Below are 20176 nucleotides of genomic sequence, written 5' to 3'. Positions count from 1 at the left end.
GGGACTTGCTAGGTTTTATGATTTATTTATTTTTTTGTTTGTATTGTATATCATAACTGAAAGACTGTTCTACTTCCATAAAAATACAGCCATACACCAAAAACATTGTGACACATTTTATTACTAAGAAACATAAAATCAGCAACCGTATATACTTTCATACAATTGTAAACAGAAACAAACTAAATCTTGTACGCAAGTACATTTACTTATAACATCGTTTATTTTCCATCCAATGTGTTGAGAAGCACTGTACACTTATCCTTGTCTGCTGGCAAAATAGTAATATTTTCATGTTTTTGTAGGGTAGTTAACCCCTTTCTCTCCTCTAATGTGATGTTGATGGTTTGACACTGCTGAGAAGGGCTGATATTTTTATACGTAGATCCTCTGCCTCTGCATAAGGAAGTTTTTTCATTTCTAATAGCCGATTCAGTAGCCTTGATGTAGTCTATTGTAGGTATCACTTCAGGAGTCACTGAGAAATTTAAGCTTTTGGTTAGTACAGCATTTTCTGTCTCTGAGAGGTCTCTGTCTGACACATTTTTGATCCAATTCTCCCTTGAAATCTGAGTAAAAGAAGCAACTTTTGTAAAACAGCAAAACCCTTCACTAAATCGCCATGATGGTTTAAGGTTTAATTTAGACTGTGCTTACAACAGACATCTTAGGTCGTTACCACATAGGCTTAGTCATGCTAATGAGGTGATACCAGAGCCAGGGATAGAACATTCATTTTATGTCCATTAGATATATATGTATAGGGCCAGAGTTACCAGCGCAACTTTAGTTCACGGACAAAGCTCTTGGGATGAGGAGCGAAACGTCCGACGCCTTCAAAGAAGTACAGACGACGACTGAAGACACCTTTTCCTCGAGAGTCTTGTGTGTGATGATGTACCAAATTGTGGCAGATAATGGCAATATGTGTTAAATATTATCCTCACAGCTGGTGTTGCTCTTCTCCTTTCCAGTTCCCGTCCAGTGGAAGGAGTTTCCAGGAGGTTCAGTCTCAGCTTAATGAAGTAGCAGCCAATCTGAATCAGTCAGCCAATGAGGTTGTTCAGGCATCTCGAGGAACCACCCAAGACGTTGCCAGAGCCACTGGAAAGTTTGGACAGGACTTTAGCAACTTCCTGGAGGCTGGTGTTGACATGGCAGGAACATCACAAGTAAGTATGATACGCATTTTCTACCAAATGGGCACACGTGTTTACTACAGGGTGACCCAAAAAGATGGGTACCCATGAAAATTTGAATTGTGGCTTTGATTAAAAAGCTATTTATTTCAAATTATCCAGGCATCCTTAATTTACTTGTAGATGCCTTAGTGATCCCCAACCTTTATTGAGCCAAGACACATATCAATTCCAAAAAAATGCACGGGACACCACAAAACAAAACTCACAAAAAGGGTATGTCAAATTAACTCATTCACTGCCATTCCCGAATTTATTCGGGTTTGTTTGTTTTTTTTCTTGCAGAAGGAGGGGGGGGGTGCATTTAAAGCTTCGCTCAGACCTCTGGCAATGTTTTTCCTTCCCATGAGGGGGCAGCATTTACCTTTTGTACAGCCGCCCCCACTTTCAATGTAGATAACTGTACAAGCAAGTAAGCTCGAAATAAACTTTTTTTTCTAATGAAAGAAGAAAGCCTCAAGTTTCTTGAGCTGCATTGAATATTTGTGTACGGTATGTCCTAAAAGTCAATATTCTGTGGGTCCTGCAATTTGAGTGAAGATAACAAAAACGCTGGAACTGGAGTGGACACGTTTATTTGTACATCGTCTGGCAGTGAATGAGTTAATAGTTGGATAGAAGATCATTTATGGGGTTTTTTCTGGCACTGTGAGTTGCTGGCATACATGTAGATAGAGAAAGATACATTATTTGTTATTGATAAATAATTTCCTCACCACTTAAGTGAAAGTCATTGCCTTCTTCCTTGCTTTCTTCAGTCTAAAGAGGACAAAGCTCAAGTGGTGTCCAACCTAAAGACTATCTCAATGTCATCCAGCAAACTACTACTTTCAGCCAAAGCACTATCTACTGACCCCAACTCTCCCAACCTCAAGAACCAGCTGGCAGCTGCTGCTCGGTACCGTTGATCTCGAGATTTCTGTTTTATAAATCCACTTGTTGTTGTTGATGATGATGCAGATTGGGTCCTTGGATCTCATTTATAAACCTTTGTCTTTATAGGGCTGTCACGGATAGTATCAACCAACTCATAACTATGTGCACTCAGCAGGCTCCAGGTCAGAAGGAGTGTGACAATGCCCTCAGAGAGCTGGAGGTACCACCACCGAGCAACTATAATGTTATTCTTTTGTCTTTTCTGTTGTTCTGCTTTATTCTTAAGGATTGCTAGACACCATAAATAGTTTCACAAAAGTAAATAAAAAATAAAGGAATGTGTAAAAAAAAACATTCATTTGAAATGAATTGGTAGTTATTTTAATATCTATATTCTTTAACTTTGGGAAGAAATTATATGTTATTAAGTAATCACACATTAACAAAGTGTGCTATGTCACTGTTGCGTATGTGTGCGTGCGTGCATAGTCGGTGAGGGGGATGCTGGAGAACCCGACAGAAGCTATCAATGAGCTCTCCTACTTTGATTGTATCGACAGCGTCATGGAAAACTCCAAGGTTTGGATGAACATCCCTGTTGCTGTAGTGGTAAATGTTTTTCTGCTCCTTTTTTTAAATCATCTGCTTTATTTTAAAGGTCCTTGGGGAATCTATGGCCGGTATTTCCCACAATGCCAAGAACTCCAACCTGCCGGAGTTTGGTGACTCAGTCAGTTCGGGCTCCAAGGCTTTGTGTGGTTTGACTGAAGCTGCAGCACAGGTATAAAAAATAAACATAAACAAAAAGTTGTGAAGCATAAGAGAACAGAAATGGAACCTACCTGATATTTGGTGTTTGTAGGCTGCCTATTTGGTTGGAGTATCTGACCCCAACAGTTCAGCGGGTCAGAAGGGTCTTGTGGATCCCGCTCAGTTTGCCCGTGCTAACCAGTCAATCCAGATGGCCTGCCAGAACTTAGTTGACCCAGGCTGCACTCAGTCTCAGGTACAGACCACATCAACCACCTTAGTGACCACTTTCATGTTTTTCCATTTCATCTAACTGTCTCTTTATCTAGGTGCTCTCTGCAGCCACCATCGTTGCCAAACACACCTCAGCACTATGCAATGCTTGCCGCCTGGCGTCCTCAAAAACTCCCAACCCTGTTGCCAAGAGACAGTTTGTCCAGTCAGCTAAAGAGGTGGCCAACACAACTGCCAACTTAGTGAAATCTATTAAGGTTTGTCGTTTGCATTTTATTTTGTCTCACGCTACTTTAAATTAATTCAAATCAACCAGCAATACTGCATTGAGCACTTCGTGGACGTTAAACACAGAAAAAAATCACAAAATTCTGAAAAAGTTGATGTCCTGAACAAGAAAAAAACAATAGTCATTTCATGCACACATTATTCTCATTTCTTCCTGTGTAGGCGTTGGATGGAGCCTTTAATCAAGAGAACAGAGAAAAATGTAAAGCTGCAACTGGTCCCCTGATAGAAGCTGTGGACAATCTAACAGCGTTTGCCTCCAACCCAGAATTTGCCAGCATTCCAGCTCAGATCAGTCCTGAGGTACGTTGACTCAAAAAATAAAATAAATATATTAATACAGTAAAGTCTCGTTATATCGATATTCAAGGGAGTCCGAAAAAATATCGATATAACCGGGACTATCGATATATCCGACCCTGTTTGCATGCAATTTTCTCCGTGCGTGCATAGAAATAGTATCGATATAACCGGGACTATCGATATATCGATACAAGATGGCGCCCCCCTGTGTGGCTGCCTCCACAGCAGCTCTTTCCCTTTCTTGTCTACTTTTTCACTTCTTTACTTTTCCGTTTTTGTTTTGCCTAATCTCGTTCCATAAACCTACGGAGAGGAGATGGGCATCTTTTCTTTTGCTCATCGCCGTTATTTTTTACTTTTTCATCGCTCCTGTGAACGGGGAATCCACGCGCACGCGGAATCCCATTGTTTACAGTCGAGACCAGCTACTAGCGTGGCGGGCTAACAGCGGACTAGCGGCCGCCGCACCAGACATCCCCGATGAATTGAAGAGGAGGAAACGAGGATGTCGGGCCGGGAAAGATCGCCGCAAAAGAACGAGGAAATACCGACACGTTCTCCCGTCCGTCATCATGGGGAACGTGAGATCGCTCCCAAATAAAATGGACGAGCTGGCGGCGCTTACGCGACATCAGAGGGAGTACCGGGAAGCCAGCTTGCTACTCGTCACGGAGACATGGCTTTCGGCAATCACTCCGGACGCCCACGCAGAGTTGGAGGGCTTCCAACTCGTACGAGCGGACAGAAATGAAGGCAGCGGTAAGCAGAAAGGAGGGGGGATTGCTGTATTTGTGAATGACAAATGGTGCAATCCTGGGCACATCACGGTGAAGGAAAAACTTTGCACTCGGGACATCGAGCTGCTAGCCGTTAGCCTCCGGCCGCATTACCTGCCACGGGAATTCTCACACGCCATAGCCGTGACGACGTACATTCCCCCTACGGCAAATGGCGGCGCTGCCTCCGATGCCCTCATATCTGTTGTAAACAAGCTGCAAACCCAGTCCCCCAACGCCTTGTTTATTATCTCAGGGGACTTCAATCACATTTCCCTGAAATTCTCCCTCCCAACATTCACACAGTATGTAACTTGTGCCACCAGAGACAATAACATATTGGACCTATTTTATTCAAACGCCAAGGATGCATACAAACCCTCCCCCCTCCCCCCTCTCGGAAGAGCAGACCACAATATGGTTTATCTCCAGCCTGTGTACAAACCCCTTGTCCAGAGGCAACCAGCTGTGACCCGCACAATCAAAAGATGGTCCACAGAAGCTGAAGAAGCTCTGCGGGACTGTTTTGATTCAACCAGGTGGGAGCTCTTTACTGAGATTCATGGGGAAGACATTGACTCACTCACCAACACCATCACAGACTACATTAACTTTTGTGAACAAAACACCGTACCCACCAGGACTGTGCGGTGTTTTGCCAACAACAAACCATGGATTAATCCCGACATAAAAGTCCTCCTGAAGGAGAAGAAAAGGGCTTTTGTGTCGGGCAACAGAGAGGAACTGAAGGCCGTGCAGATCCAACTGAGGAGGAAGATCAGAGAGGGGAAGAAGGCCTACAGGATGAAAATGGAGGAGCAGCTGCAAGCCAGCAATGTCGCTGGTGTCTGGAAGGGCCTGAAAAACATCTCAGGCCACAAAAGCCCAGTGACATTGAACGAAAAAGACAAGGACTGGGCAGATGAACTCAACCGCTTTTTCAATCGGTTTGACAAGACGCCAGCCGCCCCCGGCCCACCGTCAACTTCACCTGTAGCTGCACCTGCACCAACTCTCACTGTGGCCTTACCCTCCCTGCCCCCTCTCACGACCAGCTTTCCACAACCAACATCTGCCCTCCCAACCGTTGCCACACCCTCAGCCGCCACTCTGCCTCCTGGTTCCTGCCTGTCTGTCACAACTGCGCAGGTGAGGAACCAACTGAGGAGGATGCAGGTGAGGAAGGCAGCAGGTCCGGATGACATCAGTTCCCGACTCCTCAAGACCTGCTCCGACCAGCTGTGTGACATTGTCCAGCACTTGTTCAACCTGAGCCTGAAGCTGGGCAGAGTTCCACAGCTGTGGAAAACGTCATGCCTGGTCCCAGTGCCCAAGATTGCCAACCCCAAAGAGCTCAACAGCTACAGACCGGTGGCGCTGACGTCTCACCTGATGAAGACGCTGGAGAGACTCGTCCTCGCCCACCTGCGACCGCTGGCAAGCTCATCGCTGGACCCGCTGCAGTTTGCCTACCAGCCCAGCATCGGTGTGGAGGATGCCATCATCTACCTCCTCCATACGGCGTTGCTGCACCTGGAGAATGCTGGGAGCACGGTGAGGATCACATTCTTCGATTTCTCCAGTGCCTTCAACACCATCCAGCCAAGTCTACTGGGGGACAAGCTGCAGCATGCCGGAGTCGACCATCACCTCACATCCTGGATTACAGACTACCTCACAAACAGGCCACAGTACGTGAGGGTAAAGAACTGTGAGTCGGACAGGCTTCTCTGCAGCACCGGAGCGCCGCAGGGAACAGTCCTGGCTCCATTCCTCTTCACCCTCTACACCTCGGACTTCAACTACAACACCCCAACCTGCCACCTTCAGAAGTTCTCTGACGACTCAGCTATTGTCGGCCTCATTACAGAGGGAGACGATAGGGAGTACAGGGGACTGACAAAGGACTTTGTGGACTGGTGCCAGCAGAATCACCTCCAGATCAACACCGGCAAAACCAAGGAGCTGGTGGTGGACTTCTGCAGGAAACAATCCTCTCCTGCACCATTGAACATCCAGGGTTCGGACATTGAGAGGGTGACCTCCTACAAGTACCTGGGTGTTACTCTCAACAATAAACTGGACTGGACAACAAACACGGATGCCCTAATCAAAAAGGGACAGAGTCGCCTCTTCCTCCTCAGGAAACTGAGGTCTTTTGGAGTTCAGGGGTCACTCCTAAAGACTTTCTATGACTCTGTGGTGGCATCAGCCATCCACTATGGCATTGTCTGCTGGTCAGGCAGCATCACCACCCGGGACAGAAAAAGACTGGAGCGCTTTGTCAAGCGGGCCAGTTCTGTCGTGGGCTGCTCGCTGGACTCTCTAGAGGAGGTGGGCAACAGACGGACGCTAGCTAAACTAAAAGCTATGACGGACAGCCCCTCCCACCCCCTCCTGCCCATCCTGACAGCTCTGGGTAGCTCCTTTAGCCAGAGACTATTACACCCGCGCTGCAAGAAGGAGAGGTACCGCCGCTCGTTCCTACCGACTGCTGTCAGGCTTCACAATTCCCAATGATCACATGTGAAAAAAAAAAAAAAAAAAAAAAACTGGACACTTGTAAATATGGGTTGTTGCAATATATCTAAATGCATTTCTTGATTCTGCACTATGTACAGTCTTGTTTATAGAACGGTTTTTGCACATCTACATTTGCACAGTATACAGTTGACATTTTTATTTTGTTATGCTTAGAATATCTTGTTTTCTATCCTTTCACTCCCACCCCAACCCCATCCCTCTTCAATTGCTGCTGTGGACTGCAAATTTCCCCATTGCGGGACGAATAAAGGTATTCTGATTCTGATTCTGATATCCGATATCGATATAACGAGACTTTACTGTATATTGAGCATGTAATGATTCATGTTGAATCTAAGAAATATAACTTCTGATGTGTTCTTTAGCGTTATAGGAATACATAATAAAATAGATTTGTGTACCGTCTTGTTCTACACTATGCATAAACGCGTACAATTTTCCCAAAAGCCGACAGTGCGCCCTATAATACGTTACTACACAGTCTCTTTATATTCCCCACTTTGTTGTTTCTCTATTCGAGTTCCGATGGCATCAAATATTGATTATTAGCAGGGAACCAATTGTAACCAAAAAGGGTTCTGTCCGACACTCATTGACATGTCCATTCGCCAACACACACCACACTCACACAGACAATTACAGTGATACCTCATCTTACGAACTTAATTGGTTCCCAGAAAGTGTGTGTAAGGTGAAATGTTCCAGCAGCACTCGCGGTAACATCCATGACTTTGTGCTGTCACACCTTAGGGTCACACTGCCATGGAGCCCATTGTAGCAGCAGCAAAGACGATGTTAGAAAGTTCCACTGGCCTGATCCAGACTGCGCGCTCTTTGGCCGTCAACCCCAAAGATCCGCCCAAGTGGTCTGTACTGGCCGGACACTCAAGAACTGTATCCGACTCCATAAAGAAACTCATCACCAACATGAGGTATCATGTCCCAATAACGTTTGTGCAAATACAAAAATATATATATATATGTATGTATATCTATATATATATGCTATAAATTCAACATTGACCCACAGTCATTTAGCAAACAGGAGCTTCAATCAAAGTTACTCATCTATTGTCCTTCCTGCAATGACAAGTTGTCTCAGTCTACATTTGGTCGTGGGCATCATCGTGCTGAGACGGGCAGGAGGGCACACAGAAGTGGAGGGAGGAAGAGGATCTGGGGGAATCAGAGGGAATAGAAATTTGAAGAAGGTCAGATAGGTATGGGCGGACAAGGTTATGGATAGCTTTACATGTATAAAGAAAAAAATTATAGTTGATTCTATATTTGACCGGAAGCCATTGGAACTCTTCGAGGATGGGGGTGATTTGGTGAAAGGATGAGGTTCTGGTGATGATCCGGGCTGAAGAATTCTGGACGAGTTGAAGTGTGTGGAGATGTTTCTGAGGGACACCAAGGAGAAGTGAATTGCAATAGTCAATCTGGGAGGTAACAAGACTATGAACAAGGATAGCAGTGGTGTGAGGGGTGAGAGACGGGCGAAGACGATTGATATTGCGTAGGTGGAAGTACACAGATTGGGTTAATGAGAGCACAAAATGACTGAACATTCACGGGCTGGCAACTTTTAGTTCCAGACTTTATACACACTCTTCTCCTCTCATCATCCAAACTAATCATCTTAATTGATTTTCTACAGAGAAAAGGCTCCTGGCCAGAGGGAGTGTGATGATGCTATTGAGGTTCTGAATGGCTGCATCCGTGAGGTTGACCATGCTTCCCTTGCTGCCATCAGTCAGCAATTAACACCCCGTGAAGACATCTCTATGGAGGTAAACACAAACAGTACCTTGTTCCCGGATTACATTCTTACGGTGATGCAGTTCCAAAGTAAAATGTAAAATTAAACTTGTTTCAAAGTGACACTATTTCTATTTGTTTCAATTATTCAGTTCCATTTTCAGTTTCTGGTGATTGCTACTGCCATGATGCTTGTTGATCATAAACTCCATATCTGTACTGTGTCGTTACAGGCACTTCATGAGCAGATGGCTGCCTCTGTTCATGAGATTAGCAATTTGATCGAACCAGTTGCTGTGGCTGCCCGCTCGGAGGCCTCTCAATTGGGCCACAAGGTAGAATACAACTCAAGTCCACATATTATAGTGACTTATTATCATTATATCATGCTGTGATCTTCCAAAGACCCTTTGAATCTCATTTCTCATTCGACAGGTTTCTCAAATGGTCAGCTACTTTGAGCCCCTCATAATGGCAGTTATCGGCACGGCGTCGAAGATACTTAGCAGCCAACAGCAGATGGCTGTCTTAGACCAAACTAAAACTCTCACAGAATCTGCCCTGCAGATGCTCTACACTGCCAAGGAAGCTGGAGGAAACCCCAAGGTACTTTTCACCCCCTCATTAACAGCTGTGAATATGGTGTCATACATTTGACAAAACATCACTTCTTTTTAATAGACGTGCATATTCTGGAAGTTGAATCAATCATATCAAAAAATAAGACCAGTGCTGGTGGCCAGTGCCTACTTACTTACATTTAAAAGTATGGATGATTTTAAACAATCTCAGTTTTTATGACAGTCAGATGGGGCCATTATATATTCTTTGCTCTATTTGCGCCTCTTTGGTACACAACGTATAGAGCATCATGACTGAACTCAACAAGTTAGTCGGCAACTGATCATTGCAACTTGTCATACAGGGTAAGTAAGCTGAGGGCTTTTGTTCTGATCAATATATGTTGTTTTGAGCTGTCACATACATTATTTTATGGAACCACAAACATGCATGTCTGCCAGTACAATAACCAGTGTAAATGTATAACAATATGGAGACAGGAAATGTCTCCATATTGTTATAAAGAAGAGAATGTGGATATTAAAGTCACTGTGGGCGATTTTCGAGCACAGACTCTCAACACGTTGCTTTGGCCACATATGGTTATTATATATACATTATGCTTGGCTGTATCCTCCTTCGCACCCGGCTATGTAATTTTTGTTGTAAGGGATCATCTTCTTACACCTTTGATAACATTTTACATGCTTGCATCTCAACCTGGTTGGACTATTTGGTTCTCATTTGTTAAACGCTAAGTGAGCATTCAAAACTGTTTCCATTGTTATCACATTCTCTTACAATGCAGCATCTTAGGGTTTGATATCTTGTTCAAGAACACTTTGACATGGTTGCGATGGCTGGGGATGGAACCACCAACCAGGGGGTTGCAAAATGACTGAACCGTGCTGCCCCATTCTTCTGGTCTCTGTCTTGTATACTACTTGCACGTAAAATGCTAGTGTTTGCAAGGTTACATTTAAAACGCTGGGCAAGTGCAGAATTTGGCGGATCTCAAAATGTGGAACCAAAAACCCAAAATATATCATACCCACTCTGCATGTTTTCAAATACAGTAATTGCTTCAAACCCACTTGGTCTCATTGTCATTGGCCCTGACAATGCAGAGTTGAACACTTTATATTTTATTCATGTATTGTCTTTCCAATTTTACAATTACAATCACGATTGTCAGATTTTGTATTCATTTTTAATTGTTTTTTTATGCTGTTTTTTGCCTTCTGTTATGATAGTTTGTTTTATATTCTGTATTTTTAATTTATCGTACATCACTTCTGCCGTTGTTAACTGTGCTTTATCAATACAAATATGGATTCTTTTTCCAGGCAGCCCATATGCAAGAGGCTCTGGAGGAGTCAGTGCAGATGATGAAGGAAGCAGTATACGATTTGGGAGCCACGCTGGCCGAGACAGCCAGTGCGGCAGGTGCTGTGGGTGGCATGGTGGACTCCATCAACGATGCCATCAATAAGATGGAAGATGCTCCTGCGCTTGAGCCTGAGGGCACCTTTGTGGACTACCAGACTACAATGGTTAAGACGGCCAAGGCCATTGCTGTCACTGTGCAGGAGATGGTAAGACTATTTCGGGTAGATGTAACTGATAGCGCATGACTGAACAAGAAATCTCCAGTCTGTCTCTCTTTCAATTGACTTGTGAGCACTGGCATGCTGCAAAACTGCTAACTACTCTGTCTTGGTGGGCGAGCTGTGGTACTGTAGATAATAATGTTCTGATTGCCATGATTCTCTTTCTGCCTCCGTTACTATTTAATGCTTGAATGCAGTATTTTATTTTGAAAATGTGTTTTAACTATAACTTTATACTATTTGAGTGGGTGCTGAATTCTTCAACACAAACAGTAGGTGATGTGAAGGGGTAAATTAACTTTAAAACTCACGAGGTAGACTAACTACACTCTAAATGTTTTCATCCAGTTGTATACAGTGATCCCTCTACGTATGAACATATCTTAATATGAAATTTTCAAGTCACGAAATACCTCAACAGGAAAATATTGCCTTTTGTTCCGAAAGAAATTTGGAAATACAAAAGGTAAAAATACAAGCTAAGCTGGTACTTTCAACTTTTCAACTTTTGCTGAATGCAACATACTTCTAGCTGCTCTGCCATTGTCTATGACCAAGGATGATCTCGGCATCCAATTGGCTAAAAGGGACCTCAGCCATATGTGTCTATGTGTGTGGTTAGAGATATGTGTCCATGAAGCATCATCGTCATTTGCCCCTGGGGCCATGGGGTATTCCGATAGATCTACATAGATGTAAATCAACCAGCCGGAGCATCCTTCACTATGCTCTTTGTCCTGGACATTTTTGAAGGATTAATTAAAGCCAAAAAAGCAAACGTCCTTCAATCGGTTCTTTATTAAACACCAGGCAAAAACACTTCTGTGAAAGAACATGAACTATTCATCCATCCATCCATCTTCTGCCGCATATCCGGGATCGAGTCGCGCGGGCAGCAGCTTCAGTAGGGAAGTCCAGACTTCCCTCTCCCCAGCCACTTCTTCCAGATCGTCCTGGCGAATCCTGAGACGTTCCCAGGCCAGCTGGGAGACATAGTCTCTCCAGCGTGTCCTGGGTCATCCCCGGGGTCTTCTGCCAGGGGGGCATGGCATCCTAGTCAGATGCCCGAGCCACCTCATCTGGCTCCTCTCTATGTGGGAAGCGGCTGACTTAAAAGGGCAAAAAATGATGACTATTCAGTTAAAAGTTAAATGACCATGTTTGCATCCTTTATTCTTTGTCATATTAGGACATTTACATGGAAAACACATTTTATTCTCAAAATGTTCTGGTTAAGAAATGTTTTAAGTTCTTCAGTAAAGGTACAATTGCATTTATGAGACAATAGAATTGTAATTCTCAACTCATTGTGTAGTATTATTGTTCGTGTTGTTGACGTAAAACTCAAACTTGGCTGCTCTATGTAGCTACATCCTTTTTTTTTCTTTTTTTTTAAGGTGACCAAGTCAAACACAAACCCTGATGACCTTGGTGGACTGGCCAATCAGCTGACAAATGAATTTGGTAATCTGGCAAATGAGGCCAAATATGCAGCTGTAACTGCAGAAAATGCTGAGGTATACTGTTATTATACCACTGTTATTAAGATGTTGCCTTTTCTAATCTCGTCTGTGGTTTTTGTGTACAGTGGTTGAACAGTTTGCACTTTATTTCTTCCAGATTGGTTCTCATATCAAGAAGCAGGTGGGTGAACTGGGTTTCAGCTGCACCGGTTTGGTGACCAAAGCTGGAGCTCTACAGTGCAATCCCGATGATTCATTCACCAAAAAGGATCTGATTGAAAGTGCTCGCAAAGTGTCAGAGAAGGTCAGTTTTGCTTTTACTTTTTCTCTTGTCAATGTTAAATGTTTTTACAACTGAATTACAACTAAAAATATCAAATATAGGTTTGTTTTTATTCAGTTTTACTCATACCTTGTCAACTAAAAACTTGTAAGATACATGTCCTTCTGCCAAAACTTACTCCGCTGCACATCCAAAGTGATACGCAAAACCAAAATTGGTCTGATGGCTGTATCTGTATTTACCACAATTCCATTAAACACGAACCAGAGGCAGGGGACTCATGTACTATGACATGGCCAGAGTCACAAATTATAGGCCTGGACTTCCCTAGTCAGAATCTAGAAAACATGAAATTTAACTTTAACTTGACAAGCATGAGCTTCTGCTTTTTGTTGAAGATTAATCATCATTATACATTATACACAACTCATTTTTATTGATCTTGCACTTTGTCAACAGCTGTAGCAAAGCACTGTACATAGTTCAGATTTTAGTACTAAGCTCAGGGTATGTGAATAACCGACAATCACTAAAAACACTTAATATTGAGGCCCTTATCTGCTAACACACACACACACAGTTTGATTCACAAAATCTTGTGTCAGAACTCAAATGTATGATTAGTGTCGGTCTTAAACAGTGGTGACCAAATCATACCTAATTAAAATTGAACACTACTAATAAACTAAACAACAGAATATGCTTGAACCGAACAAATGGAATACAATCTGGGCCTTTGAGCAGAAGTGCTACTTTTAATATCGCGACATGATAACGATGCTATCGTGGCAGTTTCGATCTTGCAATGTTGTGACACTGCCGCTATCGTTGCGTCTCTAAAATGCTGTGACATTGTAAATGTAACATACTGTAGGTTCACCTATAGAAGTTCCAATGCTTGTCAGGCGAACCTGAAATTTTACCCTAACTGGATTTATGTCATATTTTTTTATGTCATGTCAATCAGATTCCTGTTCCGGTACTAATAAATTGATCTTCTTACAGGTCTCGCATGTGCTGGCAGCTCTCCAGGCAGGTAACCGTGGCACCCAAGCCTGCATCACAGCAGCCAGTGCTGTGTCTGGAATCATCGCTGACCTTGACACCACCATCATGTTTGCCACTGCTGGCACACTAAACAGAGAGAATTCAGAGACCTTTGCAGACCACAGGTATGTCATTACAGAGTAAATACAGAAAAATACTGCTGATTACTGTATTGATTTTAATCATCAGTGAGATTCAATTATGATTAAGGTACAGTAAAATTTCCATGGAACAATTTGTCGAAGCTCCAACTGAATTTATTATGCCCATTCAAGGCTGAAATGTCAACAAATACAAGTTAAGGTCATATACATAGTAGCAATATTTAGCAATGCAAGCAGAGAAGGCTCAAGAGAAGACAGGCTTAGCTATGAACTTTTTGATTGCTTTGTCACAGCTTCAGTTGTTGTGAAAGTACTATACGTATACTGTAAATCAATATGTATTGTAATGCATTATGTCCTTTAGAAAGAAATTCGCTGTAATGCTAACAACCGGTATGCGAACACATAGTCGGACGACACTCCGTGGACACAAAGGTGTAAAAGGAAAAGCCATCTGGTATTGACTTAACATAATGAGACGGTGGTTATGTTTACAAAACACCAAGGCAGTTGGTTTTTGTTGTTGTTTTGGCTTGGGGCCTTCAAGCGCGGCTCTCCAACTCTCACTGGGGTGTTTCACAGCCATATGTGAAGTGGTTGGGATGAGAATCAGCACCTCCAAATCTGAGACAATGGTTCTCAGTCGGAAAAAGGGTGGTGTGCCCTCTCCGGGTCGGAAAGGAAAACTTGCCCCAGGTGGAGGACTTTAAGTATCTGAGAGTCTTGTTCGCGAATGAGGGTAGGAGGGAGTGAGAGATCGACAGGCAGATCACTGCGGCGTCTGATATGATGCGGGCTATGTACCGATCTGTCGTGGTGAAGATGGAGCTGAGCCAAGCTCTCAGTATACGGTCGATCTACGTCCCAACCCTCATCTATGGTCAGGAGCCATGGGTTGGGACCAAAAGAACGAGATCCTGGGTACAAACGGCCGAAAGGAGCTTTCTCCGTAGGGTGTCCGGATACAGATACAGATACAGTGATACAGAGTGACTCTGGATATTTTAGTTTGAGTTTGTTTCGATGGTCCGCTGGCATTTGTATCAAGATGCGAGCTTTAGTTTGTGGCCCAATATCATGGTGTCTTCTCCAGACTTTGACCTGATGATCCAACCGTAGCAAGCATTTATTGGACTCATTGCTGAACATAACATTCCCCAACATACTCATGTTACATTTGCGTGTTGCTGACACCAGAGCAAACGGGCCTAACAGTGAAGGTCACTCATGACGGTCCTCCAGGCAGCACACTGAGACTAGCTTTACACTGTCACTTCCAGATTGTCTGGGAAGACAGCCATTGGTGATATCATTCTGCAAAGGTTGACTGCAAATCTGCAGAAGAGAGCCCAAGTGTCGAGAGGGTTACCAAACTGTCTCTGACGTCAATGGCATCACCGTCATACAGACTTAGCCTTGAGTTTGGAGATTGTACTCGGGCTCACACCCCACACAAGCATATTTCTTACAAATATATTCTTGTTTGAAAGGGAAATAAACAAGCTTCCCAAAAGCATAAGATTTATTCCCAACAAATAATGCTTGATGACACTGACGTACACGTTAGTGGCATGAAGTGCATCTGCCAATAACGTGCCACTAATTTGATGATGATCTGATTTTTTTTGCCATTGCCATATGCAGATGTACTCTAGGTTCACTCTTTCTGACTTCTTTCAATAGAACTGTTTGAGCATGAATTTTACTTGCTACAAAAACTATTTCCGAGTGGATGACGCATACAAATAGCTTCTCTTGTGTTAAAATAGCAAGAGTGACATTCTCATGGATCGTGTGTCATGAAAATATAGTGAGCATTTGTCCTAGCTGCCACCTCTCCCAATTTAGAATGTTCAGTTAAAGTTCAAGTGGGAGGTTTTGAGGTGTTTATGGAGGCACAGTAGTCAACGATTTGTTAATTTATATTCACTCTGCTTTTATTAAGGTATTATATCAATAATTAATGACAGTGTTAAGAAAACAAAGAAACTGTTGAACTTCAAACAGTTCAAACAGAGGTCAAACAGGACAGTGTGAATTTTGTCTTCTTTGTTCGGGTTTACTCTGATAAATTATTTTGATAAAGATTGGTATTCCTTTTAATTTTAATATTCCTTTTATTATCGGCTGAAGTTGATACGAAGTGATGTTTAACACATTTATTTATCACCTTTACTCCAAGTGTAATATGAGCGCTTTCAATGAAGATAAAAATCGTGAAGTCAAACAACAGAAATGCACCTTTAATGAGTGGCCTACGTCAAGACTGTTTTCATATATAGCAGATGTGTCAAACTCATTTTTTGTCACGGGCCACTCGAGTTACATTTTACCTCGGTGGGCCATGACAACAGTGAAATAGAATAAATGAAATAAAATTAGCTCTTCGCATAACCTGTTCACGTCATCCTTCATCAGAGCTGTCACTGCTACCTTGTGACAGCATTTTTTTTCTTTTATTGTTGAAGTGAGTGTACACAGGATAGTAAAATTATTACAAAATGGCAACGTCATTTATTACACATGACGATTTGACATTTCACGTCTAGTTTTTAGCAAAGATAATGCGTGTCAAAATGCATCATTTTCCTTAATGGGACACATAAAATGATGTGGCAGGCCGGTTCTGACCACCGGGCCTTCACTTTGACAGCTGTGATATATAGGGTGTACTGCAATGTGAAAGGGTAAATATCATAGAATCTACAATCATAGCTGGGTTTGCACTACGGATCGGCTAGATCAGGGGTGTCAAACTCAGGTCGTGGAGAGCCGTCTTCTGCATGTTTTCCAAGTCTCCCTGTTGCAACACACCTGATTCAAATGATGAGCTCATCAGCGCGCTCTGTGGAAGCCTGAAATTGAACCTGGAACCGGGATGAAAGCCACACAGTTCCTTTTCAATCTGAGGCTCAACTTCCTGAGGGATACTAGTGCAGCGTGTTCTACCGGAAACGAATTCCTTGTGTGTTCTACATACTTGGCAATAAAGATGATTCTGATTCTGATTCTGATTCTGACCCACCTCTCCAGAATACACCTTACGAGGTAGGCTGAGGACTATGAAATCGGAGAGCCCACTTGAAAGTCCCCAGACTTTGCTTTCTCCAAGAAAGGCGTGTTTGTGGAGTTGAGGATGTCTTCGATGTTCTTAGGACATTGTGAGCCGGTTGATCTCAAAACATCCTGAATCGAGGTCGGCACCGCCCCATCCCCACTTCACACAGTGTTAGTGGTGCACTGCTTCCCTCTCCGGAGGCCTCGGAGGGGGGACCATCATTTTCTCAAAGCCGACCTGAAGTTTGCTTCCATACCCCCACCAGAATCCTCCCATTGGCCTCAGCGACCAACAAAGCTGCATCCCGCTTAGCCAGTCGATACATGGCAGCTGCCTTTGGGGTCCCACGGGGCATAAAGGCCCAATGGGATTCCTTCTTCACATTGACAGCATCCCTTACTGCTGCCGTCCACCAGGGAATACAATAGTTGCTGCCACTACAGGCACCACCACCTATTTAACCTTATTAGCACAATGTACCGTATTTTCCTATGAATAAGACGCAATGGAGTGTAAGGCGCCCCCCCCCAATGAATGGTGTATTTTTAAGCGTTTTCCATATATAAGGCGCACCTTCAATGATTGAAACAACTTTCCCAACTACAATATATAACTATATAAAGGTTTTCCAAATATAAGGGTCCAATTATAAGGCGCTACAGTGGACGCTGGGGTTACGTAATACTTCTTGGAGCCCGTGACTGCTGACAGTAGTTACGAGAGCTGTTGTGGGTCAATCTTACTTCACATATAAGGCGCACCTGTGTATAAAGTGCAGGGTCATCTTCTGAATAAAATGAAGGCTTTTGGGTGCGCCATATACAATGGAAAATATGGGAAATTTGATGGATGGATTTTATAAACAGAAATAAATTGGTGGTTGCAGTATAACACTGTGTTCATGCCAAAATACATGTATATATGTAGAGGCAGTGTCTGAAACTCATGGCAAAAAGTTAGTGGACACCCAGGCAGACAACTCTGAAAAGTTGCCTGGCCGGCCATAAAGTTGCCTGCCCCACTTTTCACAACTTGAAACACAATAAGAAGACTATAAGAAGTATGAAGATTTTTTTTTTTTAATTAAGGAAGTACCTACCACAAATCCTCCCTTGCTTAATTTATGGCAAATATCCCTTGCTGAAGATTTTGCTCCAGTTGTCGTTTGTCGTCATGGTGCACAATGCAATGTTTGTGTTGCGTTGTCTGCTCAAAGCCACGTGGACTCCTCTTTCTAAGCGGCTTTCAGAACTCCCAAGTACACTTTTCAGTCACGGTATAGTCCAAAGCACGAAACAGGCTTCTGATTGGCTGCCGGTGCTGAGTATGCAAACTGCCAAACGAACACTTCTCAGTCACGGTGTAGTCCGAAGCACGAAACAGTCTTCTGATTAGCCGCCCGTGCCGAGTATGCAAATTGCCAAACAAACGTTCGTTTGGCAATTTGTACTTGAGCGTTTTGAAAGCCGATCAGAAAGAGGAGTCCACGTGGCTTGTAGCGGTTTGCTTGTAACTTTTGCTTTATTGAAGAAAACAAACGTCTGATTTGAAAAAAAAATGTTTTTTTTTTTCCTTGAAGAAGTTGTCGGCCACTCAGGCCGAGACGTTTTGACAGTTGTACCTCCCGGACCTCCGGGCAGACGTTATTTCAAACACTGGTAGAGGACATCACAATATCAAAAACTCACTTAGTCTCGTTTCTTTTTCTCTTTCCCTTTCTCTTGCCTTCACTCTAAAAATGTGCTGTTTGTCTTTTATTTAGCTGACTTTTTTACTGCCCTATTTTACAGAGAATACATCCTGAAGACAGCCAAGGCTCTGGTAGAGGACACCAAGCTTTTAGTATCTGGTGCTGGAGCCAGTCAAGAAAAACTAGCCCAGGCTGCCCAATCCTCTGTTTGCACCATTACCAAATTGGCTGACGTAGTCAAACTGGGAGCTGCCAGCCTTGGTTCTGAAGATCCAGAGACCCAGGTGCCTGGACAAACATAAAATGACGTCATGATAAAAAAAAATCAAAACATCGTGAAAATAAGACTATGCAGTATTAAAGTATGGAACTGGATTAAAAAAATGGTGGTGTTCTACCACAGGTGGTCCTAATCAATGCAGTAAAAGATGTGGCCAAAGCTTTGGGCAACCTCATCAGCACAACCAAGGCAGCTGCAGGCAAACCTCCCAATGATCCCAGCATGCTCCATCTTAAGAATTCTGCCAAGGTAAAAGACAAAAATCACATTCAGTCCCACAGTTGTCAAAGGTTTAAAGCTTTCCATGCTACTCCCTTGTGACTTTCATCCCCACACCCAAAGGGAAAATTGAAAGAAGAGAGCTAAAATGCAGCTTTCCACACCCTCAGCACCATACGGATGGGTCGATAATGATAATGTTGTGGTTATAAATGTTCATCTCTCGTCTCATAATTAGGAAACATGTATATCCCGTGACTGTAGTGTCTTTGAGAGTTTTGAAAGGTGCTTAGAAATTAAATGTATTATTATTATTATTATTATTATTATTATTATTATTATTATTATTATTATTATTATTATTATTATTATTATATAAATATGCAACACTGTTTCTAGAAATCTCGTCCAGTGTTTACATTTTCAAATCCTTACATTACTCAAGAATGTCCGATCACTGTAGAACTATTTTTAGAACAGACCCACCAGCTATGAATGTGGGTCCCTTGACCCCACACTGGTGACCCCTGATCTAAAGGCTGACTTGGAATCAGTCACAAGAAGCAGTCATGCCATACCAGTGATTCCATTAACATTAACGGATTACTAAGTAATAGGTAATGTGCCTCAATGTGTCCTTTTGTTCCATAATGACCAATCATTTTTTTCCATAGACAAGTCATCAGACTATATTCACTCATCAGTCTTAAAACCTTCGATTTAGTAATAGTCAATCTAATTGACAAGAAGGTGAATTTCAGGTCCCTTTCCTCCACTGTGAGACGAATAATGGTAGATCCAATCCAATCCTTTTCCCAGCCAAAGGAGTTACGGGCAATCGCCTCTGGGTTGCAGCAGTGAGGGACATTTGATACTTGTAGTCACTCTCAGGGAGTGATATCATTAACGTGTCATGTTGCGTTTTCAACACATGTACTTCTCATAGTGTTGATTCCATTGAAATATACCATATGAATAGCAACAGAGTCACGAGAGAGATTTGCTTTTTCATGGTAAAAATACAGTCAGTCCAGAGAAATTGTGTGTCAGTCAGTTTGTTTGGTTGCCTCTTTCACGAACACTTCCAATTCCTTCACTTCAAACTTTATTTTGGGAATTTTGGTGCTCTC

General features: G+C 42.9%; 1 protein-coding gene across 3 annotated transcripts in view; it reads left to right on the top strand.

Moving 5' to 3' along the window:
• The window catches only part of tln1 (talin 1), an 84466-nt gene that overhangs the window by 44659 nt on the left and 19631 nt on the right, over positions 1-20176 (top strand). For all 3 annotated transcript variants that reach the window (XM_089020876.1, XM_089020877.1, XM_089020874.1), the window contains 18 exons: positions 975-1172; positions 1958-2097; positions 2202-2295; positions 2565-2654; positions 2734-2856; positions 2938-3081; positions 3155-3316; positions 3510-3650; positions 7721-7902; positions 8631-8763; positions 8965-9066; positions 9167-9337; positions 10639-10887; positions 12300-12419; positions 12523-12669; positions 13654-13820; positions 18648-18831; positions 18951-19076. In XM_089020876.1, coding sequence (XP_088877002.1) covers positions 975-1172; positions 1958-2097; positions 2202-2295; positions 2565-2654; positions 2734-2856; positions 2938-3081; positions 3155-3316; positions 3510-3650; positions 7721-7902; positions 8631-8763; positions 8965-9066; positions 9167-9337; positions 10639-10887; positions 12300-12419; positions 12523-12669; positions 13654-13820; positions 18648-18831; positions 18951-19076 — 2673 coding nt within the window. The remainder of the gene's footprint in view (positions 1-974; positions 1173-1957; positions 2098-2201; positions 2296-2564; positions 2655-2733; positions 2857-2937; positions 3082-3154; positions 3317-3509; positions 3651-7720; positions 7903-8630; positions 8764-8964; positions 9067-9166; positions 9338-10638; positions 10888-12299; positions 12420-12522; positions 12670-13653; positions 13821-18647; positions 18832-18950; positions 19077-20176) is intronic.

This window comes from Hippocampus bargibanti, linkage group LG18, assembly GCF_051943395.1.
Source record: "Hippocampus bargibanti isolate YZ-2025 linkage group LG18, ASM5194339v1, whole genome shotgun sequence".
In the NCBI taxonomy this organism is placed as follows: Eukaryota; Metazoa; Chordata; class Actinopteri; order Syngnathiformes; family Syngnathidae; genus Hippocampus; species Hippocampus bargibanti.
Note: the sequence above shows the minus strand (reverse complement) of the source record. Positions and strands in the feature narration are given on the sequence as shown.